Here is a 27,239-nt window from a genome sequence, read left to right on the forward strand (position 1 = left end):
TTTGTCCCTTTTTTTCCCCCACCGATTTTCCTCCATTCTCGTTCTGTTCGCGTGTGTTTGCTTCGTGTCAATTCTTCATCCATCATCAACCTCACTCCGCAGAACCGCATGCACTGTACCACTGATAGATGTCATAGATGGCAACACTTATCATTTAATACCACAAGGGGGAGGTGATGAAGATGGGTATGCTAGAGGAGCATGGGATTGGAGTATGCTATGGAAGCGGGTGCCTTTGACCCAAAAAGAAAAGGATATGAGAAAAACAAAATCTGAACCTTATCGGTAATATAATGTACTGATCCGCTGAGTTACAGTATGTCTAATTCCATCTATCAGCCTTCTGCTTTAGTTCCACTTAGCCGCCATTCTTTTATTACACTGAATATAACCCAAATTAATAGGATGGGTTCTTGAGTTACTCTTTGTTTGAAGGTTTTTTTCTGCTCTTTTCAGCCATTTTCAGTTATTTTGCTCTCCTACATAGGTAAGACTCTGTTCACATTGTTTTTCCTCCCCGTTTGGTGTATGCAGTGAAAGCGCTCCTGGCACATAAACCAGATGTATCCATATGGCCTCATTTGTATAGACAAGTGTTACCTATTGATCTTTTATGCATTGAGTTTTTGCAAGAAAACATTCTTTTTTGAGGCACTATGTGCGATTTAAGGCATTAGATGCAGGAATTATTTCCAGCTATACCTCTGGACTTAAGAGTCAAACATGGTGCAAACAGTGGGTGAACCCACGCATTTCACACTCACGGTCTGACGTTTGCACCCATCAGAGACAAAAAAAAAAAAGGGAGTAGACATCTCCGATTTTAATATACTACAGTATATGTTTCTGGGAGATAAGCGTATTGCCAGGAGCTTCTTGCCCAATTTGACAGCGGTCACCTGAACAATTGGTGACTGAAAGCTACATTATGTCTGAGGCCATCATAACAGGTGAAAATCACTAATGCCCTCCATTACAGCCACTTTACACATCTTATTAGTGGCTCTTACCCATTGGGGACATTCTCAAAGACATGGCTGAATGGAAGGAAAAAAACTTTAAACAATGGAGCCACCTAAGGACTTACATTACTGGAAATTTTCATTTTCTGGGAATTGAGCATTAAAGTGGAAATGTATAAAAATGTCATATAAGAATGTCAGTGGATACATTGGTGAGAGGTAAAACGCTCAAGCCAGGTTTTATTTCCAGACCATCACCAGTGTCATCGACTGGATGTTTTATATCACATGTCACAAGGTGAACTTAAAGGGGTTGTCCAGCACTTAGATGTCGGTGGTCTATTGTTAGAAAAGTGGTGGCTGCCACAGTTCAGTACACTGCAAAGTGACCACCGTTCACAAGCACAGCCGCTCAGCTCCCATCAATCTGACATTGATGACCCATTTTAAGGATAGGCTATCAATAGCGAAGTCTGGGACTGCCCCTATAAGTGCACTTCTTCTTTAATGTTAATATATTGATGTTAAATTACATGTAATAGGAAATGAAACATTGTTCTTTCCTATGTCTCTTGCATCACCATGTATCCTAGTCTGTGCAACATAATATGCTAACATGACCTAATGGAAATTCTAAGAATAATCAAACATTCTGATATTTCCTTATCTGCATTCTGTGTAGATAATGAGAAGGTGACTCCTGTGCCACTCACATCTGTATCAGGAAAAACACTGATGACGTCAGGTCTACAGATACCTGGCGTGGCACGAGCGTGATCAGGTATCGTGTACCTAGCCTACTCACCCCTACCTACCAATGGTGCAAATGTTCCAGCAGGCATCTGTAGACGTGAGCTCATCGGAACCACGCTACTCCTGAAGCTGACGTGAGCAGTACCAGACAAATCCTCTAATAATGTCATGTAAAGAGTTAATATATCTGCACTATTAACAGCAGATCTGTCACCAGATTTCACAGCACAAACCTCCCATACTGTAAAAGGGAACCTGTCATGTCCCCCCCCATGCCCTCCAACCCAGCAGCATTCACATGTTTGAGTAAATTCCCTGGTCGTCCTCGCCAGCTCCTACAAATCTCGCGCACGTGCGCTGCTCATTTCGGCAGCATCACAGAAGCCATCTTCTGAACCTTCAGTCATGCGCGGTGCACCTCAGAAGCTGGGTGTATGGTTCTCCGGCTTCAAAGGTGCAATGCCAGTGACTGAAGGTTCAGAAGATGGCTTCTGGTCATGCGCAGTGCGCCTCTGAGGTCGGGAAGCTCACATCCAGGTGCAGTGACGCTGCCAAAATGTGCTGCACACATGCGCAAGATTTGTAGGAACTGGCGATGACTGCTCTGCAAATGATGTGACGAGGCCCACAGGGGCGTGATAACATGGAAAGAGGGCAACTAACACCCCAATGAATAGTCAAATCCAGTATTCGCATAGCCATCGGGGACAGTATATGGTAAATGCTTTTTTAAAACCTAGTTTTTACAGAAAATCATTATACAGAGCTGGTAAGGCAGGGAATTTACTCAGAAATAAGTGAATGCTGCTGGGTTGGAAGGCATGAGGGACCTGACAGATTCCCTTTAAATAGATCTCTTAGACCTGTTGAGGTTGGTGTACTTTCTCTGAAAATCTGTCAGAATGGCTGTATAATCTTTATATTAAAATGAGCGAAACAGCTCATTTTATTATTAAGACTGGAAACTTTTACCAAGCATTATGCAACCATTTTCGCATGGATTTTCAAAGCAAGTACATCAGCCTTATCTGGTCTAAGACATCTATTTAATAAAGTATACAGATTGTATTGGGAGATCTGGTAACCTGATAAAGTGTGTTTTGAGGTGAAATGATTTCTATATGATGCATATACTAATTTCATATGCATTTATTTCTGGCTAAGTGGGTCTAGTTGCTTCCCCTTCCTGGCAAGGTTGCTAGCAGTGAACCTCGGCCACTGCAAGTTCTCTTTGCCAGTCGCAGACTATTGGTGACTAGTGGCTTCCTTCTACTGGTTTACTGCCTCAGGCTGGAGTCACACAACCAGTGTTTGATCCTAGACCGGAAGTAGATTTAGGTGGAAGGAGAAATCCGTACTTTTTATTACCCATTCACTTTAATCCACTCTGGACTTTGGCTCAAAAACTGCATCAAAAATGCCGAGTGTGATTCCAGCCTAGCAGAGTAGATCTTCCCTCCTTTCAGCTTCTGACTGCTCTGCCTACCTGTTGCCTTTATGATAAATATGCAAATTGTTTCTTCCATTTTCCCGTGGAAGCAAATGTCACTGTGACTCGAGAAAAAGGAGAGATATAGTACAATGATTTACTGCACATACTTCAAATGAAAATCATGGAAGTGTCGGTCCGATTTATACGGCCGCCTGATTGCACCCTCACACATGCAAAGGAAAAAGGTCCCAACACATCCCCAAAAAATAAGACCTGCCACTTATGGCCATGTGTACCTGCACATATACTCCCCTGAACTAAACAGACCAAAAATCTCAATCATCTATATTCCAGTGCACATTTTTACACCCTATGAGTTTTCTCACACTCGAGAGAATCTGGCGATTGGCCTAATGTCACTCGGATCTACCTCCGGCAGAGTTTGATCTGAGTGTCATGTTAGTGTAATCTGATTTTCTCGCATGAGCGAATCGCATCACAGGAGTGGAGATCTTTAATTTTCCAACTTCTCCATTGTTTCTGTCCGTGAACATCAGACTGCACTCGGATGACATTAGAGTGCAGTCCGATGTTATACTCACACCCATTGACTTGAATAGGTGCGCATGATCTAATTATTGCAGCATGCCGAAGTTGTTTTCTCATGACAATTCGTCATGAGAAAAAAAAAAATCAGATCTGCTCTGCCCCATAGTATAACATTGGGCTGAGTGCTATCTGATAAAACATCAGCCGTGTTGTATGCCAGTGGGAGCGAGCCTTAAATATTGCAACTGAAGTAATGGGTCTGCTGGTATTGGGAAACCTAGAATTTGGGCTTTAATATCACACTAGCTATAGTTCTTATATTTTATCCATGGTAAGTAAGACGTGTTACATATATCCTAGCTGGTGAAATGGTTAAAGAGGTTTTAGGAGACTACAGAATGAATGACCATCCATATTCCATTTGCATCATGCCGCTATATCCCGCTATTTCTATTGAGGTAATAGTAGTAAATATTGTGAAGACATTTGTAAAGACTAGATCAGTACTGTACACTACACTGAGTATAACGGGTCCAGGCAGAGAGGCCACATGGTGCGGTTACCACTTGAGCTGTGTGCCCACGTTGCGTTTTTTATGCATTTCCGCTGCGTTTTTGCTGCAGCGGAAGCGCTTAAAAACCGCTAATAGCATCCCCATGCAATCCTATGGGGTTCCGCAGTTGCTGTGCCCATGCTGCGGATTCTACCGCTGCGGAATCGCAGCATGTTCATTATTTCTGCGGAATCGCGGCGATTCTGCCGCCATAGGATTGCATTGATGCCCACCATCAAGTGAGCACTTCATGTATGGATGGTACCCAGGGTCTGGAGGAGAGGAGACTCTCCTCCATGCCCTGGGTACCATATTCCTATAAAAAATCGAATTAAAATAAAAAATCGGGATATACTCACCTTCTGTCGGCCCCCGGAGTCCATCCTGCCTCTGTCACGCTACCAGCATCTTCCGGTCCCAGGGATGCATTGCACAAATCACCCCAGATAACGTCACGGTCGCGTGACCGCTACGTCATCTGAGGTGATTCTCTCGATGCATTCCTGGGAACGGAGCTTGCCGGCAGAGTCGCTGAGAGGCAGGACAACTTCGGGGGCCAACAAAAGGTGAGTATATCCCGATTTTTTTTTTTTTTTTTTTTATTTTATTTTTTATTTTATTTTTTCTTTTATTATTTTTTACATCCTATCTTTTACTATTAATGCTGCATAGGCAGCATCAGTAGTAAAAAGTTGGTCACACTTGTCAAGCACTTTGCTTGACAAGTGTGAGCAACCTGTCAATCACATTTCCAAGCGATGCTACAAATCGCCTGGAAAGCGCTAGCATTCTGCAAGCTAAAAACGCTTGCAAAACGCTAGTGGTTTACGGGAAAACGCATGCGAATTCCGCATGCGTTTTACCCGCGGCAGGGAGTTGCAGAAATGCTGCGGAAAATTCTGCAGCATTTCTGCAACCTGGGCACATAGCCTTAGGCTACTTTTACACATGTCAGGTTTTTTGCGGGCCGTATTGCTGTGATTTTTGCTGTCTCTCGCAAAAACGGGCTGCAAGAAACCTTATCGGGTCACCGTTTTTACGTGTTATAACAAATAGCAGGGAAAAAAACGGTGATCAGCAAATACGGGGTACCATAAAAAGCTACCGTTGTTTTTGCTGCACCATTGAAATGCATTGCGGCCGTGTCCGTAAGCCATGAAAAATGACGAGCAAGCTCGATATTTTTTCACGGCCGCAAATAGGGCCATACAGAGCACGGCACTCCTACTAATTTTTGCGGCCAGTTTTTGCTGCCCCATAGAAATGCATTGAGGCTGTAAAAATGACCAGCAAAAATAAAAGAAGCCTTAAACTTGGTGGTTGTTTTAGATTTTAGTTGAGGAGTAAATCTTTATTTTTAGATATTTCATCAAAGAGCAAACAGGCAGCATTAAATACCGATATAGAAAGATGACTTCAACTCCGTCTGGGACCGCAAAAAAGGAAAGGTGTCGTCTGACAGACACAAAACCTGGGGAGCGGGGGCGTGATGCACATGAAAACCAGAGAAGTATAGATGCGAAGGCAAGGTGCAAGCCTCAGGAAAGGAGTTAAGTACAAGACTTGTCTTGTGCCCAATGTCTAAATATATATGTTGCCAGGTACGGACTGGGGCTGAAAATGAGCCTTGGCATTTAAAATCACACAGGCCCATGCTGTCCCCATCCCCAAGCACCAGATGGGATATGATACTGCTAATATTACCGTGGATGGAGGAAAGGAAGATTTACTACAAGAACAATATTTCAAATGATACCCGTGGCCTCTTGGCGTATGTGTCAGTCTATGACTTTGTGCTTTGTCACAACTCTTAACAGTATGGGTGTCTTGAGAATAGTGATTCTGCTAACGTAGCAGACAAGGCAGCCCATGACCAGTCCGGCCCTGTATGTTGCTCTGTTCAGTAACAGCATGAATAATACCAGTAGTATAAGCATCTTCCCCCTTCTGGTGCAATCCAGGGTGATCACTTAAAGGGAATCTGTCAGCAGTTTTTTGCTATTTAATCTGAGAGCATAATATATGGCAAGTGAGCCTGATTGCAGCGATGTATCACTTAGTTTACTGTGTGCAGCCGTAGTACACAATCAAGAGTTCTTAGATGCAGCATATAGCAGAGCTCAGAAAGCAGTCCTCGCCCACACCAGGCTCTCTATGTACATTGTCTATTGACAGCGAGCTGTTTATCAGAGGAGAGGCCGTGGTCGGACCAGGGCTCACACGTTACTGTAGTCTAGGCAGTGATTATCTCCTAGTGATTAAAACTTTCATTGTAAGTAAACAGCACACAGCAAGTAAAGTGACGCATCCTTGAAGTCAGTGTCCTATCTGGTAGCGTATGCTGTCCTCAGATTATATAGCAAAAACATGCTGACAGATTCCCTTTAACAGATCCAGACTTCTATATCAACTCCTCTTTTCCCTTCACCCATGACAGCACACCTGAGAGAGGGATCCGCCCTGCCAGAACAGGAACCTACTGAGATATAAGGGGCGGCACCTCTCCCCCGCTTCAGTTGGGTTCCTGTCCTGGAAGTAATCCCACTGTTGGCGGTGCCTGTCAAGGGCGAAAAGGAAGAAAAAAAAAAAAAGGGACCCAGGCCCGTCCCGGCGTGGGAAGAACAGGTTGGGTGCTGGAGGCATAGTCCCCGGTGTTCCCCTGGGCTCCGGGTTCGTGTGGGCACAGGTGGGATCCCAGTGGCTCGGGGAGCCCGCGCCGCCCTGCCCTCGCGCGTGCCGCATATCGATCCCCGAGGCAGGGGAGAGACGCAGGCTTTTTCCGGCCGCTGATGTCAGCAGCGCAGTGGATTATGGGTGCGCCGGCTGACGTCAGCAGAAGGTGACAGTGTCATGGCGCCGGGTGCGACGCCAGCCGGCTTTTCTGAAGCGGTCGGCCGGCGGTCGCAGGGGGGAGGGGAGGAGACACCACCAGGACAGATGCTGCATATAAACAAGGACCAGTGGCAGGGGAGACGGTGGAAAATGGAGTCAGAGCAGGAGAGGTCCTTGTCTCTGCCTCCCTCACAACCCTCGGGCCGCAAACATGGAATCCTCAAGGTCCAGAGAGCACAGGTCACGTGCTCCGACGCAGCCTCCGAGTCCGGTACCCTTGATTACGGGTGGTGAGTGATCTTCGTGAATGCTAGCATTTATGTTAATAGGGATTCTCTGTTGTATGTTTTACCCCGTAGAAAAGGCCCAAAAAAGCGGGAAGCAAGAAGAATAATAGGGACTGTGCTATATGTAAAACTCCCCTAGCAAGAGACTGGCAGAAAGATCTCTGCGCCACTTGCATTCAGCGGACCATGGCGGAGGAAGCGCCTAGTTTCGCAGCCAATTTGATATCGGCCCTTAGGTCAGAAATGGAGGGTTCAATTAAGACCCTATTGAAAAAAGGGAGGAAAAGTAGGAAAAATCCCCCTAGTTCTCCCTCATATTCCTCATCAGCCTTGTCTCAAGCGGAACAGGCATCCTCCTCAGACAGTGACACAGGAGGTATGCCATGTTTCCCTGTTGAAGACGTGGATGCTCTCCTGAAGGCCATTAGAACCACAATGGGCCTACAGGAAGGGAAGGCGGCTAAAACCCTAGAGGATGTTATGTTTGGGGGGCTGCAAGAAAGGAAAAAACGGACCTTTCCAGTAAATGAAAAGGTCCAGGCGCTTATTGAGAGAGAGTGGAGGAAACCCGAAAGATCAGGGGCCCTTCCCTCCACCTCTAAGAGACGATACCCCTTTGAGCACAAGGATGCAGAGATATGGGACAAAGTCCCAAAAATAGATGCAGCAGTATCCAGGTCTTCAAAAAAAATCGACCCTGCCCCTGGAAGACTCAGGGGTTCTTAGAGACCCGCTGGACAAAAAGGCGGACTCATATTTGAGACACACGTGGAAAGCGACAGCAGGCGGATTAAAGCCAGCGATAGCGGGCACCTGCCCGGCACGCTCCCTCATGATCTGGCTGCAGCAGTTAGAAGAAAAGCTAGCATCTAAGGTCCCAAGAGAGAAGATATTAGCAGATATGTATCTCTTGCATGGGGCAGCAGCTTTTTTGGCAGATTCCTCGGCGGACTCTATGAGGTTGACAGCTAGGGCAGCAGGATTATCAAATGCTGCCAGACGCGCGTTATGGCTTAAAGGCTGTCCGGGTGACCTGCAGTCTAAAGCTAAAATGTGCTCTCTCCCCTGCGATGGTCGGTTCTTATTCGGCAAGAACTTAGACGATATCCTGGAGAAGGCAAGCGATAGGAAGAAAGGCTTCCCCAGGTTCCCGACGGAACAAAGAAGACAGCCCTTTCGGAGGGGAAGATTCAATAGAGGGCGTCCTCCGGCTGACAGGAGAAGATGGGAGGATAAAAGGAAAAAAGAGTCGGGATTTATGTTTGGTGGGGGCACCTCCACCTCTAAGAAATCGCCAATCGCCACAATGATGCCAGTGTTCCAGTGGGGGGGAAATTGGCGCTCTTTTTCCAGGCCTGGGAAAAGATCTCCTCCAATACCAGGATCCTGGGCATCTTAAGAGAAGGCCTGAGAATCCCCTTTGTTCGCCGGCCAAAAGCCGTGTTTGTCATTACACCTATCAGGAAGGTAACCGAAGAACAGTTGGCCTTGGAAGCAGAGATACTGAACCTGATAGACAAGCGGGTACTTTACGAAGTCCCAAACACACAGGAAGGAAGTGGGTTCTATTCCCCCCTTTTTCTGATAAAGAAACCGGATCAATCTTTCAGGACGATTATAAACCTCAGACTGCTCAATTGGTGGATAAAAAACCAAACCTTCAAGATGGAGTCAGTGGCTACGGCCGTAAAGCTACTACATCAAGATTGTTTTATGGCCGTAGTCGATTTAAAGGATGCATATTATCACATCCCTATCTCTCCAGATTACCAAAAATACTTGAGGGTAGCTCTTTATATCCAAGGCGTACTGAGGCATTTCCAATTCAGAGCTCTTCCATTTGGCATATCCATAGCCCCGAGGGTTTTCACCAAAGTCATAGGGGAGGTGACAGCCTGCCTCCGGATTCACGATGCGGTCATAATACCATACTTGGACGATTTCCTTATAGTGGGCAGCTCAGAGGACCACTGCACGGCACAGTTGAGCTGGGTGACCGACACCTTACAAGAATTAGGGTGGATAATAAATTTCAAAAAGTCAAAACTACAACCCCTAAAAAAACAGACCTTCCTGGGATTTATCCAGGATTCAGAACGGCAGGCGTGTCTACTCCCAGATACCAAAATAGAGAAGGTACAGAATCTGGCTTTGGCTGCCCGAAATCAACCATATATGACATTGAGAAAGGCGATGTCTCTACTATGTACCCTGACGTCCTGTATTCCGGCGGTCAGATGGGCTCAATTTCACACCTGACAACTCCAGGGAGAGATGCTATCAGCACAAAGATCGCTAAGAGGGCATTTAGAAGGAAAGCTGGAGCTTTCCTTACAAACCAGAGACTCTCTCAACTGGTGGCTGGACGGTACAAACCTGGCCTCAGGAATACCTTGGGAAAGACAGACGACAGATGTGATTCTAACAGATGCAAGCTCCTCGGGGTGGGAGGCACACCTAGGGGGTCATGTAGGCCAGGGCTCCTGGACGCCTCAAGAAATGGGGGCATCTTCCAACCTGAGAGAACTGTGGGCAGGAAACAAAGCTCTAAGTCACTTCATTCCGCTACTCAAGGGTCGCAATGTCCGCATCATGTCGGACAACAAAGTAACAGTGGCGCACATCAACCACCAAGGAGGGACGAGATCACACTCCCTAATGAAAGCGGCGAGCGACATTCTGAGCAGAGCAACATCTACTCTCCTTAACAGCCTTGCACATAAAGGGGGCAGAAAACATAGAGGCAGATTTCCTGAGCCGCAATACTCTGAGGCAAGGAGACTGGGCGCTAAATCGGTCCTTTTTTCAAAAAATAACGCAGCTTTGGGGGAAACCAGTGATAGACCTCTTTGCCAACAAGCACACCCAGGCAAACAGGTTTTGCTCTCTAAACCCAAGGGAAAAGCGTTGGGCAGTGGACTCATTGCACATTCAGTGGAACTTCAGGCTAGCTTATGCGTTCCCCCCCCCAGTGGCTCTGATCCCAACAGTTGTCAAGAAGATCAGAAACGATCAAGCCAGGGTGACTCTAATAGCCCCATTTTGGCCGAAAAGGCCCTGGTTTTCTCTACTATAAAGAATGTCCCTCTCCGATCCATGGGTTCTGCTGGAAATCTCGAACCTACTAGCTCAAGGCCCAATATTCCACACTCAGGTCAAAGGATTCCATCTGACGGCATGGAATTTGAAAGGTCGCTTTTAATAGATAGAAGGTTCTCCCCCGGGTTGGTGGCCACCCTGCTTAAAAGTAGGAAATCGGTGACGACTAACATCTACGGCAGAACATGGAAAAAGTTCCTAGGTAAGCCGTTAGAACAAGAACCCCCGATTAGTGCCATCTTGGAGTTTTTACAATCAGGGTTGCAGCTGGGGTTAGCGGTAAACACTCTTAAAGTTCAGGTGTCTGCACTAGGGGCGCTCTACAACTGCAACTTGGCAGCAAATAGATGGGTAGCCAGGTTCATTAAATCCTGCCATAGGGCTAGGCCTATCCCAATACCCAGAATAGCACCCTGGGATTTAAAACTAGTACTAGAGGCCCTTACAAAGGAACCGTATGAGCCGTTACATCAGCTACCCCTAAAGTTTCTGACTCTAAAGACGATCATTTTAGTGGCCCTTACATCGGCCCGTAGAATAAGCGATTTGCAGGCTCTCTCGGTAAATCCACCCTATACACAAGTTTTTCAGGATAGGGTGGTGTTAAGAACAGACCCTGCTTATCTGCCTAAGGTAGCATCAGATTTCCATCGGGGTCAGGAGATTGTCCTCCCATCCTTCTGCGAGAATCCAAAAAATTTGGGGGAGGAAAAATTCCATAGTTTGGATGTCAAGAGAGCTCTGTTAGAATACATAACAGTCACTAGCCAGTGGAGGAGGTCCCAGTGCCTATTCGTAGCTTTTCAGGGTGCCAGGAAAGGCTATGGGGTTTCAAAAGGGACCATTGCTAGATGGATTAGGGAGGCCATTAGTGTAGCCTACTCAGCTAATGGTGTTCCGATTCCTGATGGCATTAAGGCTCATTCCACCAGAGCTGTGGCGACCTCCTGGGCTAAAAAAGGCAGAGGTATCGATTGAACAGATTTGTAAGGCCGCTACCTGGGCCTCACCTTCAACCTTCTTTAAGCACTATAGATTAAATCTATCTTCCTCTGCTGACTTAACCTTTGGTAGAAGGGTGCTGCAAGCGGTGGTCCCTCCCTAAGGTGTTTCGAAGTCTCCAAAAAATCTCTCAGGTGTGCTGTCATGGGTGAAGGGAAAACCACCATAGTTACTTACCAGTAGCCGGTTTTTCCGGAACCCATAACAGCACCCGTATATCCCCCCCCTTTTTCACCGTATGGTGTGTACGATTAAGTAGGGTGCATTTGGGTGATGTGGTGTTGGATTATCATGTAACTAACCGGGAAGTCCTCTCAATGCTCTGTAACCAACTGAAGCGGGGGAGAGGTGCCGCCCCTTATATCTCAGTAGGTTCCTGTCCTGGCGGGGCGGATCCCTCTCTCAGGTGTGCTGTCATGGGTTCCGGAAAAAACGGCTACTGGTAAGTAACCATGGTGGTTTTTTGCTGATTGCATTGGCCATATCTTGTCACTACAAAGTGATTCCACAAAAACATATTCCAGCCGTAACCGTTGCATATGTGAAGACTGTATAGCTAGGGAAGAGTCCTTATCGCAGTTGTGCACCATAAATCGAGTCTTTCAGTAGCCTGGCTGGGTCTGGGGTAAAAAGAAGACGTCTAATGGAACAGAGTAGACTGAAGAGAGCCAATGTAACACACACTGCTTTTTTCTTGTAATGTATTCATTAGACGTTAATTCAACCTTTAGCTCACCACATAGTTCCATGTCATTCTCAAAAATGTTACCAGAAATAGAAAAAGTTATATAATTGTTGTCAATGATGGGCAAACATAGTACATTTAATGCTCAGTGATTTTTATTTAAAAAAGAAACCAAAAGGATCAGGATTTAATATAAAGATTAGCAAGGGTCATTATAGGTTAGGAATCATTCCACTAGAATAGCTCCCATTGCTTCCGCCTTCCTCTTTGTCTTATGGCTTGCCGCTCTGTCTTCCTCAGCATTCTTCGCTTCACTCTTATGGATATTCTCCACTCTCTTGCTTTAATTATTTTGTCTTGTTATTAATTGGCTTCCTATTTTAATCATTTTCACATTATTATAACCCAAGTCAAAAGCTTATTAAATGCATTTCTCATTTAGGTCTCCCGCTATGGCCGGAGGATTGTTTGCCATCGAAAGAGAGTTCTTCTTCGAGTTGGGTCTTTATGACCCGGGTCTTCAGATCTGGGGAGGAGAGAACTTTGAAATTTCCTACAAGGTACCATAGACTTAAGAAGCTTAGTTTATGGATATGTAAGCAGCCTACTTCGTAATGGTACTGATGGTGTGTACAGTATAGTATATCCCCTGAAGTGTCAGCAGGACGCCCAGCCAAACACACTATAGTTATTTGTTGACCGAACAGTCGTTTGGCTGACGGCCATCTCTCCCGATGCCTCCATACATAAGGACGTTCGGGCCAGCAGCAATGGCTTATCTACACATTGATTGAAAGGTATGGCTGTTGAAATTCCAATGGCTGGATCCTTCTCTTCTCTGAAGCCATAGTTAGGGGTAACATCGGGTGTTCCTTCCATGCACATTAGATGGTTAGCCGATCACTCTGAAATCTTCAGGCTGGGCTGACTTTTACCTAAAGTGTGGAAGTCTCAACACCCATCTATCGCAGCATCACCCATTACAAACGTATTACACAATGTCACTTTATTCTTCACAGATAAATACAACTTTGAGGATTTATATTTTTTCCAAGTATAACAGACAAATGAATGTTCAACTTGTTGTTTGTGGCTTCAATTTTAGAAGACTGAACTGTCAAGTAAGCTAGTGCAGTGATGTACTGATCCGTAATACAGTGCTGATGTCCTGCTATGGGGCTTGGTACCCTCTCTGTGACACATGCTCCATCGGATTCTTTATGGATGATGATTTTCCCAGTGGAAATAAAGCAAAAGCTGAAAAATCAGGTTTGCATATACAGCTCAGTGAGGAAGGAACCTTTGTATGGATATTGCACGATACCGTTCTTCATCATTAAACCGATAAAGAACTCCTCTAAAGGCCACATACATAAGGCATTTAGGCATCCAAATTACTAGATAATAAAGAATGTGCAAAAGTATGTTTGATATAGATTATAAGCTGTGTGTCTAGAAATATACAGCTATATACACTTCTCAAAAAAATAAACTCCAAGTAAATCAAACTTCTGTGAAATCAAACTGTCCACTTAGGAAGCAACACTGATTGACAATCGATTTCACATGTTGTTGTGCAAATGGAATAGACAACAGATGGAAATTATTGGCAATTATCAAGACACACTCAATAAAGGAGTGGTTCTGCAGGTGGGGATCACAGACCACATTTCAGTACCAATGCTTTCTGGCTGATATTTTGGTCACTTTTGAATGTTGGTTGTGCTTTCACACTCGTGGTAGCATGAGACGGACTCTACAACCCACACAAGTGGCTCAGGTAGTGCAGCTCATCCAGGATGGCACATCAATGCGAGCTGTGGCAAGAAGGTTTGCTGTGTCTGTCAGCGTAGTGTCCAGAGGCTGGAGGCGCTACCAAGAGACAGGTCAGTACACCAGGAGACATGGAGGTGGCTGTAGGAGGGCAGCAACCCAGCAGCAGGACCGCCACCTCAGCCTTTGTGCAAGGAGGAACAGGAGGAGCACTGCCAGAGCTCTGCAAAATGACCTCCAGCAGGCCACAAATGTGCATGTGTCTGCACAAATGGTTAGAAACCGACTCCATGAGGATGGTCTGAGTGCCCGACGTCCACAGATGGGTGTTGTGCTCACAGCCCAACACTGTGTAGGACGCTTGGCATTTTCCACAGAACACAAGGATTGGCAAATTCGCCACTGGCGCCCAGTGCTCTTCACAGATGAAAGCAGGTTCACACTGAGCACATGTGACAGTCGTGACAGAGTCTGGAGGCGCTGTGGAGAGCGATCTGCTTGCAACATCTTTCAGCATGACCGGTTTGGCAGTGGGTCAGTAATGGTGAGGAGTGGCATTTCTTTGGAGGGCCGCATAGCCCTCCATGTGCTCGCCAGAGGTAGCCTGACTGCCATTAGGTACCGAGATGAGATCCTCAGACCCCTTGTGAGACCATATGCTGGTGCGGTTGGCCCTGGATTCCTCCTAATGCAAGACAATGCCAGACCTCATGTGGCTGAAGTGTGTCAGCAGTTCCTGCAAGATGAAGGCATTGAAGCTATGGACTGGCCTGCCCGTTCCCCAGACCTGAATCCGATTGAGCACATCTGGGACATCATGTCTCGCTCCACCCACCAACGTCATTTTGCACCACAGACTGTAAAGGAGTTGGTGGATGCTTTAGTCCAGGTCTGGGAGGAGATCCCTCAGGAGACCATCCGCCGCCTCATCAGGAGCATGCCCAGGCTTTGTACAGTAGGGAGGTTATACAGGCACGTGGAGGCCACACAAAATACTGAGCCTCATTTTGACTTGTTTTAAGGACATTACTGTTGTGAGTTCATTTTCCCCTTCACTACTGAGGCCCGAGGAACTCCCTCTTCTGGTAAAGAAAGGTAGTGAGCCTGATTATCAAACACCTGAACCTGATGATGATGACTGGCTGAGTGGAGTTACTGACTGGATATAAGGCTGCCGACGCCCTTCTGCCCTGCGGGTGATTTCTCTGTGGGATCCTTTGAGACCAGTCTGAATTCCTGCTCTTCTAAAGCTAAGTTTTCTGCTCGGCTTTTTGCATTAGTGCTTTGACTTTGTTTTGCTTTGTTTTTCTGGATTTCTGCCATTCCCTGCTGGGGTGTGCTGAATTCCTTTAGCTCTGTCTTCTGAAAATACCTGAGTGCTGATTTAGTTTTTGAAGCCTAGCTGCTTCTGGGTCTTTTTCCATATCAGCTTGTTGGCTTATGTCTTTGATAGGGTTTTGGCAGATTGCAGACAGCAACCTTCCTTTCCTGTTCTGTTTAGTTAGCTTGGGCCCCATTGTTTGCTCAGCCTATCTTTCTATCTGTGTGAGTGTTTTTTCATCTTGCTTCACCGTCATTATATGTTGGGGGCTGCCTTTTACTTTGGGGTCTGCTCTGGGGCAGTTTAGATTTCCTTTTCTGTCTTTAGGCTATTTATCTCTCCGGCTGTGATCGAGAGGTCTAGGGCATCGTAGGAACCCCCCACGGCTACTGCTAGTTGTGTTGATAGGTTCAGGGGTCTGCAATCTGATAGTTGCCAACTTCTCTGGTTTTCTGGACGTAGCTTCTATTTTTGTGTCTGCCTCCTACGGTGACTCAATCATAACACATTACATTCCACTTTAATTTTGTGTGCGACTCCAAATCCAGGCCTCCATTTGTTAATAAATTTGATTTCCATTGATGATTTTTGTGAGTGTTGTCCGCACATTCAACTTTGTACAGAACAAGGTATTCAATGAGAATATTTCAGTCATTCAGATCTAGTGTGTGTTATTTGAGTGTTCCCTTTCTTTTTTTGAGCAGTGTATATTGCTCTGTGTGCAGCCAGAATCTCTGATTCAGATCTCTTCACCTGCTTTTACTGACTTTGAACACTGGAATAGTTTGGATTCTTGGGCTGAGCGCCAAGGTCTGGTCCAGTGTGACCACACATATCTTTTCACACATTGATTGACCAAAGCGCCAACATAGTGGCTGTAACTGACAGAAAACAAGGCTTTTGTAAACTTTCTGTAAATGCTGAAGATCGGGCAAGTGTCAGAGCTGTGCCGATGTCATTTTAATGCGAGTAGGACCGCTAGTGTGGATTACGCTTTTCCGACAGGAATTCTAGTGGCTGTCTCTTTCGCTAGTTGCTCATCCTTTTTTTAAAAGCAAATTATTTGGTGTTTTTTTGTGGTAAAAAATAGAAATCTTCAACATCTCGTAGCTCTGAGTTATAATTACGGCAGTTAACAATAAGTCTTCTGTATGTAAATTGTAGCAAGCTGCTGTATTGTCTGTATCCCCACAGCTCACAAGGGGCATGTAACGGAACGCCATAGCAGGCAGCAGGAAGGAGTGAAAATTCAGAAGCAAAGCAATCATTTACACCTTTTATTGTAAGATCTTGCGTAGATCCAGGAAAGGCAGAACGCTATATAATTTACATGCAATTTGCAATAAACTCCATTGTTGAGGCCCGAGAAATGCTAGATTATCCAATTATTTGAATTATGAAACATCCCAACAAAAGCTTATAAAACCATACCGTGAGTGAGTGAACACCCTCATGTTGTTGATTAGTTCTTTATATACCTTTTATAGCAATGAAGCTCTTTATTTTTGATACAGAAGCTCCATATTCTTTGTAGAGATACAGATTAAAGAAATAGTTCTGTGGCTGCACAAAGCTATCATTGAGGGAAGTGAGGCGCTATGTGCAGTGTATGATGTCGTCCATCGGTGGCTGATGGCAATTCGCTTTTTTTTTCTAAAACTTTTTCTTAGCTGAGGATTTGGAGTTCCAACTATATATGTTACAGCATTAATTGTCTAACATTTTCAGGGTTATAAACAACATGATGATGATGATGAAACTATAAATTTCTGGCACTGAAACCTGCTGTGGAGTTTACTTACAAGTCTGCAGCATTTCTGCCCAGTGTTGACTTACAGAGGAGTAGGTGCAACCACATCATTTCATTCTATTAAGCATATAGACCCCAGTGACATAATCAAAATGTCAAGAAGAAGGTAAGGCTGAATTAACAGCCCCCCTTTAAGCAAAGAGCCAACAACACCCACTCCAAAAGCAATATGTACATATGCTTTTGATCTGATGAACAGATCCGCCTCATCCATAAGAACTGTCCGACCGGGACGGCCCCTATGGTGGAAGGATTGTGGGCGGAGGACGCGTGAACCAAAGAATTCACTGATGTTGGTTTACGATAAACATCCGTCTGGATGCGGCCAGTGTGATCAACACACATAGTAACATCCAGGAAATTAATTTTGACAGCGTCAAATGAATAAGTCAAATGAATATTCAAATGATTATGGTTCAGCGTCTCCATAAAGTCCCCGAGCTGCTGCACCGATCCATCCCACAAAAAGAAAATGTCATCTATATATCTATGCCAGCACAGCACATGGGAAGCGGCCGGCACGCCCACGTCGCCAAAGAGGAATCTCTCCCACGAACCGAGGAAGAGATTAGCGTACGCGGGCGCACAGGCCGCGCCCATGGCTGTGCCGCGTCGCTGCAAGAAAAATTGATCTTTAAAAGTAAAGTTGTGGGTAAGGATAAAGTGCAACAGCTCGAGGATAAGCCCACACAAGGGGCCGTCCAGGTCGGAGGCGCCCAAGAAGAGGCGGACCGCATTCATGCCATCAGTATGTTCAATGCATGTGTACAGGCTCTCCACGTCGGCATAAGAAGGTCCTTTACCCTTCTCCGCGATACTTCCCTTGAGAAAGCGTGTGTTTAGACACGCGAAACGTGCGTCGGGCTTTCCCCTACCTGGCCCCGGGCTTTTCCAGCTTCTGCTTCCATCCCTGGTAAGATACTGCTTTCCATACTTGGCACATTTAGCGCCCTTAGTGCATCACATTTACACATTGCGGTGTAGTGATATACAGGTGGATGTAGTGTGGTGGCATTTATAACTTAATTGTATGCACTTGTATGCCATTCCACACTTGGTGGCTGTTATTTGCCTGGGTGGCTTCTGTTCTCTCATCCTGCGGTACTGTCGTTTCTATGATCTTATCTATTATTATTACTTGTTATTATACTTGTATGTACTAAATTAATAAAAATGATGAATTTTTTACTTCATTCACCCGTTTGCTCTTTTCTTCTCCTTGCATCATTTCATTCTAGCACCATCCGGCAGAGCAAAATTCTCATTGTAACGACCAGATTATGATACAAATTTCACTCCAGGTTTAAAAATTTGCAATGCAGATCACTTTCCACACGAAGTTCTCCTCTGCATGTGGATAAGGGTTGTTATAATCTCATCCACCATGTGTATTGTATTGTACCGTAATACATTGTGCAATGCTGCTCTTTGTGTATTTACCCTGAAAGTCCGTTAATCTGGGAGCTGAAATGCAATACTAAGAAATAAATGTTGCCCTCTATTTGTGACATTTTTACTATGTGTCCTGTAGCCATTTTCTTGCTCGTAACAACTGCTATAAAAGTAAAGGTTACGATCTTACTTGACTTAAAACCAGTAAAATATTATCCCACATTATGGAAGTGGTGCACTAGTGAGAACTAAAATATAAAATACCTCTCCTCTGTTTTACCCCATGTCTGCTGTTTTGGCTTCTGAATGGAGTTGGTGGGCTGATGCTAGTGAGTGGCGTCATCTGTTGTGCACATATTATATATATTGACACGTTCCACTTGAGCAAGCAATAGTGCGAAACGCGCGCTGGGGCGGTCATGGCAAGCACTCTCGGTCTGCTGATCTTAACATGGGTAAGCAATTTAATTTTGCCTAGCCGGTTTTAGTTAAATCGATCTAAATTATACAATTATCGGGAGTCTGGCCAGTATTATCTGTTTGGCATTACACAACAATTATTAGTATACCCGTGACCAGACCTGACTCACCACCTCCTTTATCTACACTTGATCTATCTTCTTTTCTGAATCCTCTTTACATGCATCATCTATTGTATGGTTTGTGTTTATAAATATTTTTTGTTTAATAAAACAACTTTAAATTTTATATTTTGTGAGTGGTTTTCATGAATACCGTACTTTGTATTCGTACTGTATGTAGGTTGTATTATGTAGTAGCCCACCTTCTATAAGCGGAATATTAATGGGGAGACTAATATTGACATGTCTCTTGCCACTATACTTTGTATGAATAATAGATATATATTACAGAGGTCCATATTGACCACTTCCCTCATATTGCCTCTGGAGAGTTGCTATTACTTATGTCTCCATACAGTTGCATAACTTGAAGCTCATGGCCGCCCTAGGCATTCAAGAAATCTCCAACAGAGCCCCAAACTATCACAGGTTCTTAATAGTATTGGCATTCTCATAAAGAGACCATTTGGGCCCCCGTAGGCTCCATTGACTTTTTTTTTCCACCATCCCCTGCACCCACAGTCATTACGCTCAGTCACTATGACCACCTATAATTGTGGTGTTAACAAAGAGTCTCTAGCACTATCAAAGAGAGAGGAAATGGTTTCAGCTTGCATGTATGTATTACAGTTGTATGTGTCAGGGGGGTGAGGGTGAGCATATAGGGTCATACTATGGTATATTTTTTATAGCTGGGTTAGTGATTTTGTTTTTAAAGCCCCCGTTGCACACTGCGATATTGCTAGCGATATCGCTGCATGTGATACTTACCTCCGACCGGCTCCCCCGCTGGTTATCGCTGATCGCGCGAGAAGCTGCTGGATCATTTCTCGTCGGGCACTTCCTGCTGGGCTTCCTGCTGTGAAGACGAGCGACGCGTGGAGCCGGGCGGGAGGACGCAGGATCGCCGCGTCTGACAGGTAAGTAGCGATCCCCGTCCCCAGCGATGTCGCTGGTGAGATCTGCCTGTGTGGCAGCTCACTAGCGACCACCTAGCGATGCACCAGCGATCCTGACCGCGTCATATCGCCGGTCGGGATCGCTGGTGCATCGCTAGGTGTAACGGTACCCTTAGACTCTCAGTTCTGAGTGTCAGCGAGGCATGAAAACGATCGTGTAATGGTCTTGCTTGTGTTACTTATCAGTTAAATCCAAGACTACACTTGTAACAAGAAAGTGCTGTGAAGCGTGTCATTCATACAAAATGGACAAAACGGCAGCGCTAAGCAAGACTGCTTGTTTTACATAGTTTATTGAAGTCGGCTTATACTGTTGTTAGTCAGTGACTGAGCTTTAATGTGAAGATTATAAACAAGATGGGGTATTTTTTTTAGTTTGTAAAATATTAAATATTGTTTTTTTTCTTTGTTAATTTATAGTTTTTCAGTAGGGGCTAATCTGCAGTATATGGCAACGACCACTAAACAGTGTATAGAGCCGCCGTGTTCTGCTCCATATACTGTGTACAGCCAGCTGTCACCGGCGCTGATTGGCTGGGCTGCCAGATGTCAGACCTGCACCGATCTTGTATTCATGACCTTTCATGCAGATAGATCTTTAAAGTGCTGCGGAATATGATGGCACTATATAAGCAGAGCATAATAAATAATAATAGATCATCAATACCCAAATATTGGACAATCCTTTTAATGAAGTAGAGAAAGTGAGGATTATAATAAAAGAAACTGGCTGCAGATGGGGAATCTATAGGATTTTCTTATTCATGACTGGTCTTGACCTTGCCAGTGGAGTAGCACTTACATTATTCCATTTGACACGCTATGACTTCATTTTCTTTCCGAAGTCCATCTGCTCTAGTGGGTAAAGGGATTGTCCTGTAAAATAAGCCCTTTAAAATCTGAATTTATCAATATAAGTGAAATATACAACAGAAATGCATGATGCAGATAGTGCAGTGCGACCTCATATCTGTGCCATTTATAAAACTCCTTTCACTTGTTTTGTACTTCATTACACAAAAATAACAAAAATAAGACACTGGTTCGCATTTATCAATCTGAGTGTGGCAAAAAAACCTGTTTTTCATGACTTGCACCATACTTTGTTTTGTGAAGCGGGTATGGTTTACAGGGATAGGGCCATGACCTAATGTGACATAGTGAACCAAAATTTTGGTGCAAATTTCTTGCCCAAGTAAGCCATCTAGTAGGAGTAAACTTAGACTATATTGTCTGAAGAGTCACCACATTTATGAATCTGGTTAAAGGGTCTCTGTCAGCACCGAAGGACTGATTAAACAAAGTCCCACATCTCGGGGCATCACGGTGGGGCCAATCATTTATATACACCTTTCCACCTGCTTGTTGTCCCTCTATCTCCATCCCGCTGTTCTGTGACTGACAGCTCTGGCTTCTCAGAGCCAGCGAAGGATGGAGATAGATGGAAAACAAGAAGGTGGAAAGGTATATATAAATGATTGGCCGCGCCGTGAAGCACCGAATGGCGGTACTTAGTTTGAACAGTCATTCTGTGCTGACAGTCACTGTAAACCACTTTGATAAAGCTGATGAATTTTGAAACTGTATAGTCTAAATTTGTACTGTCTGAAGATCACAGTATTGGTAAATGTTCCCCAATGAGTGAATGTGGTAATACAGATAAAATACAGTTAGGTCCAGAAATACTTGGACAGTGACCAAATGTTCATGATTTGGGGTCTGCAGGCCAAAATTCTTTATTTACAATGAAACAACTGAAATGTAATTGAAGTGCAAACTTTCAGGCTTCACAAAAGGGGTTGAATAAAAATGTCTTGTGAAGCATTTAAGAACTGCAACCATTTTTCTACAAAGCCTCCTTATTTCAGGGGCTCAAAAGTAATTGGACAAATTAAGTTTACCATAAATATAATGTTCCTTTTTAATACTTTTGCAATAACTGTCTGAAGTTTAGAAGCCACGGACATTGCCAAACGCTGGGTTTCCTCCTTTTTGATGTTTGCCAGGCCTATACTGCATCTGACTTCAGTTATTGCTTGTTTGTAAGACTTTCTGCCTTAAGTTTTGTCTGACGCATGTGAAGTGTATGCTTGATTGGGTTGAGATCTGGTGATTGACTCAGCCATTGGAGAATACTTTCCTTATTTAGATTTAATACTCCTGGATTGCTTTTGCAGTATGTTTTGGGTCATTATCCATCTATACTATGAAGCGTCGTTCATTCATCCTTGCTGCATTAGGTTGAGTCTGAGCAGCGAGTATAGCCCTGTGCACTTCAGAATTCATCCGGCTGCTTCAGTCTTCGGTCACATCATCAATAAACACTAGTGACCCAGTCCCTTTGAAAGTTATACATGCCCATGCCATCACATCGCCTCCACCATATTTTACAGGGGATGTGGTGTGCTTTGAGCCTTTCCAAGCCTTCTCCATACTTTCTTCTTACCATCATTCTGATACCGTTTGATCTTAATGTCATCTGTCAAAAAAAATGCTTTTAAAGAAACTGGCCTTGCTTTTCTCTTCTAATTTTTTTTTTTCCGTTGAGAGCTCCTTTGACCTCATGGTGTGTGATTGCAGCAGCAGCTTCCAAATGCAAATGCCACACCTGGAGTCAACTCCAGACCTTTTTCATGCTTAATTGATGATGGATTAAAGAGGGAATAGCCCATTAAACAGCTTTAGTTAAATTACTTTTGGTCCCCCAATATAAAGAGGCAGCTAGATATTAAAGAACTGTAATTCCTAAACCCTTACTCCAATTATGATGTGAAAACCCTCAAATTAAGGCCATGTTCAGTATTTGGTCAGTATTTTAGATCAGTATTTGTAAGCCAAAACCAGGAGTGGAATAATCAGAGGACAAATATAATAGAAACACGTCACCACTTCTGCATTTATCACCCACACCTTTGGCTTACAAATACTGATGTCAAATACTGAAAGTGTGATGGTGGCCTAAAGCTGAGAGTCTGCACTTTAAGCCCATATTGATAATCTATCTGTATATTGAATATGTTTGGTAAACGGCTAAAATGCCAAAACTTGTCACTGTCCAAATATTTCTGGACCTAAACTCTATATATAAGTATTCATGTTTTGCTGTTCAGATCATGCTATTTTCTTCACTATTGTAATTTTATGTCATGGTGATTACTGGATAATAAAAGATGTTGCCTTTTCCTTGTAGATATGGCAGTGTGGAGGAAAGTTATTATTTACACCTTGTTCGCGGGTAGGTCACATTTACCGTCTACATGGATGGCAAGGAAACCCTCCCCCAGTTTATGTGGGATCCTCACCAACACTAAAGGTAAATTTAGTTTACACTTACGTCGCTTGTGGGTACTGCAGCCATCTCCGCCATCAGTCAGGAACATAACTGTCTTATTTAGGTGAACAGCAACATGGAAATACCATAAACATCAGGAATTACGTCTTTATCCCATTCATTTGCATTAATTGGTCATATGTTTTTGGCATTAGATTGATAGATTTATTTAGCTGTCCCTTTTTGGGGAAGTATAAAGCACTAAATTGCATATCCTGATGTTTACTGGTTTCTGTACATCCGACTTATAATTTATTAAAGTAAAGATGGTTTTAAGGAACATGGCAGGCTGTGGCAGGATAATTGGACATCACTTTTAATCCATATTTATCTGCTATGAAAGCAGGAGCCAGAGGTAGTTATCCTGCCACAGCCTGTCATTCCAAGGAGAAGATATCATGCGTAATTGTGTAGACTCTCCACTATACTGGATTAATATAAAATCCTACAAAAACATCAAACGCTCTTGCTGTAGCCCGTGCACTTAGTGTCATAGCGTTTTCAGGATGTAGGAGGCGTTGTATGGCAGTAAAGTGCTCTGTTCATCAGTCCGCTCTGCACGTTGTGCGTGTCACTCCAGAGAGCCGAACAAGCCAAATGATATTTTAGAGGGCTATGCACATATATGCCGAGATTCCAGATTCTGGCCTGGTTGGAGACTGAGCTCTGGACGTGTTTTTTCCTACATTTCTTTAGTCGATTTATAACATTATTTTTCAACATTTTGCAAAATCAATCAAAATGATGGTCCCATTAACCTGCTGGCAAGTCTAATGGGTCTTGCTGTACATTAACGAAAAATCTGTCCTTCTTTTCCCAGCCTTGATTCTTAAGGCCTTCCTATAAACATGAAATAATTCGGGTCAATGGATTTTGCATATTTGTTAATTAGTAGAGAAAGCAATAACACGTAGCAGGGGCTGAATAAAGAATTGTCCATGGTAGAACCGGCATGGCCAATTGTAATTTCCCCCCAATCACTAAAACCTGGCATATCAAATATCCATCATAACAACCACTCTGAACTGGGGGTTGTTACTTTCTTATTCACCAAAAATGTTGCATTGCGTATAGGTAGGAAGTATGAGGGGGCTTTCACACTGCATTTTGGCAGCCACTTGTTGGTCCCATAGGGCTTACCTCCGAACCTTCCTCAAAACAGGATTCGGGCATATGCGCCAATAAAGCCACAGACTATAATGGTGCCACAGAGGGAATGTGCGCTCTGTTGTGCATCGCTTTCGGGTGTATACGCCAACTGGAGCTAGACACTCTGACGCAGTCTACTATTTGAGTGTCGACCCTCAGTAGGCGTACACGGCCGAAAATGATGCACAATAGAGCGCATGTTCACTCTTTCGGCACCATTATATTCAATGGCACTGTCCGTGCATACGCCCGAATCCTGTTTTGCAGGGGAATTCAGACATAAGCCCCAAATAGATCATCGAACGGGTGCCAAAATGCAGTGTGAAAGCACCCTAAGGCTGCATACCAACTATAGGTATTTTGGTTTTCAATGTCGCAAATTTTCCACAGCATTTTTGCACCTTTTATTTCATTCCTTTTTTGATTACACTTTTTAAATACATTTTTATCTCGTTTTTGATGCTTCAATTTTCTTTTTTTCTCTCTTTTTGCTATGTTTTAAATTGACTAAACTTTGATAGTTCTGTGTGGATTAGATGCATTTTTTGCTGCAGCAGAAACGCTGCAGATTTTCCGGATCTAATAAAATTCTAAGGGTTCACTCATGAGAGTATAACATGGCCGAACACTATGTTATATCGGGTAGCATTCAGGACAATGATATCCTATGGGGCAGTACAGATCTGCGATTTTTTTTTTTTCTTCTACAGACTGAATCGGTCTATGGAAAAAAAATGCAGCAAGCTGTGAGTGGCTCCGGAATTTGGATCACGCACACCCATACAAGTCTGGGGGTACATGTAAAACATCAGATTGCTCTCGGATGTCTTCAGAGTGCAATCCGGCATCCACGGACTCGGACAACGGAGAAATTAAGTCCTCCATCTTCTCCACACCTGTGCTGTGGATTTCTCGGTGCAGAGTTTGAGCCGTGTGTCATTAGCTTAATGGATCCTATTCTCTCCAATGAGAGAACCAACGCTCGTGATTAGACCCTGGCCTATGTGGAAATCTGCTCATAAAACTGAGTGTACCCACAAGTCATATTGACATGTTGCGAATTTTTAAAAGGCAATGCAGGTCAGTTTATAAAGGCTAATAAAACCCAGAGTGGGCAGACAATTTCTATAACTCTCATCCACTCTGCTCGATCTGTAAGAATCTGTGTTGTTGGTCAGCAAAAATACACAGGGTCAAAAACCCAATGTGGGAAACGTTCTAATAACCCAATGGCCCAGCTGAAACTGATTTGCCAGGAATGTAGCGGTGTACAAATTATACCTATTTAATGTTTTTTTTTTTTTCTTCCAGTAATACTTTTTGTACATTAGCCACCTTTACAATAATGTACTTTGTCTTTCAGAACTACGTTAGAGTTGTAGAAGTTTGGTGGGATGAGTACAGAGACTATTTCTATGCCAGCCGTCCTGAAACAAAAGCTCTGGCTTATGGAGACATAAGTGAGCTGAAAAGATTTAGAGAGGACCACAACTGCAAAAGCTTTAAATGGTTCATGGAAGAGATCGCATATGATATCACTGCACACTATCCACTGCCACCTAAAAATGTGGACTGGGGAGAGGTGAGTCCATTATCATTTCTTAGTGTATGTTTGGAAAGCTTAGACTATACCGCTACCTTATCTGCTCAACTTTACAGAAAAGTTGTCCAAACCTTCAGCGGGATCGTCTCACCAGATAAAGTATATAGCCTAATACTGTCTGTTTTTCCAACACTGAGAACCTAGCCACAGATCTGATCCCTAGGGGCTTACCATTGGACCCCCATTGATCAAAAGATTTCAACATCCTCGTGTGAATGGACCGTTGCTCAATTCCAAGTCTATGGGTGTAGGGGAGATAGCCATGCACAGTTCTCAGCCATCTTCATCAGTCCCATACCCATAGACAGAACATGGCGGTAGTGGTGTGCACAACTGCTGCTTTATTCAATTTAAGGACATGGGAACCATATTCAGAATGGAGTATGATGTAGACCTATTTTCCAGCAAGATATAGTGAACTATCTGGGATGTAATTCTGTTACAAATCAACATTACGGTTCATGTGTCATATAACCCCTTCCCGACCAGGCAATCTTCCATTTTTGTATGTTCGGTTTTATCCTCCCCTTCTTCCAGAGCCATTACTATTTTATTTTTTGGTTCACATAGTCATGTGAGGGTTTTTTTTTTTGTTTTTTTATTTTTTTGTGGGACGAGTTACCATTTTGAAAGACATGATTCATTTTGCTGTTTATTGTACTGGAAACTAGGGGAAAAAAAATCTAAGTGTTCTGAAATGATAAAAAACAAACTCAATTCCGCAATAGTTTTTGCGGTTTTGTTTTTATGGCGTTTGTGGGATAAAAATATTTCTTTAAAGGTCAGTATGGTTACATCAATACTAAATATATATACATATTATTTCAATGGCAAATAAATTGTAATTTTTTAAATTGCTTTAGTTTGTGAGTATTCTGTAGCGGACGTGAACCTAAGATTATGCTATATGCGGCAATATTTTCAGTATATATTGAAAGTTACAGTCTCCTAATAACACCAGCTGGACTTCATAGGTGGTCTTCAGCTGCTGTGGCAGCCCATTCACACCCTGCGATTATGGTGCGGTAAGGCTAATGGACGCTTAGAACTGTACGTTCCCCACTACTGTCAGCACGGTGGCTCAGTGGTTAGCACTGTTACTTTGCAGCACTGGGAACTTGGGTCCTGGACAACATCTGCAAGGAATTTGTATGTTCTCCCTGTGT

General features: G+C 43.9%; 1 protein-coding gene across 4 annotated transcripts in view; it reads left to right on the forward strand.

Moving 5' to 3' along the window:
• Positions 1-27,239, forward strand: part of GALNT7 (polypeptide N-acetylgalactosaminyltransferase 7) — a 262,812-nt gene that overhangs the window by 206,913 nt on the left and 28,660 nt on the right. For 3 of the 4 annotated variants that reach the window (XM_073577415.1, XM_073577411.1, XM_073577400.1), the window contains exons 6-9: positions 103-285; positions 12,597-12,714; positions 23,181-23,303; positions 25,834-26,052. In XM_073577415.1, coding sequence (XP_073433516.1) covers positions 103-285; positions 12,597-12,714; positions 23,181-23,303; positions 25,834-26,052 — 643 coding nt within the window. The remainder of the gene's footprint in view (positions 1-102; positions 286-12,596; positions 12,715-23,180; positions 23,304-25,833; positions 26,053-27,239) is intronic. The other variant, XM_073577405.1, reaches the window with a different exon arrangement.

This window comes from Dendrobates tinctorius, unplaced genomic scaffold, assembly GCF_039654945.1.
Source record: "Dendrobates tinctorius isolate UK_male_01 unplaced genomic scaffold, ASM3965494v1 ptg000008l, whole genome shotgun sequence".
Taxonomy (NCBI): Eukaryota; Metazoa; Chordata; class Amphibia; order Anura; family Dendrobatidae; genus Dendrobates; species Dendrobates tinctorius.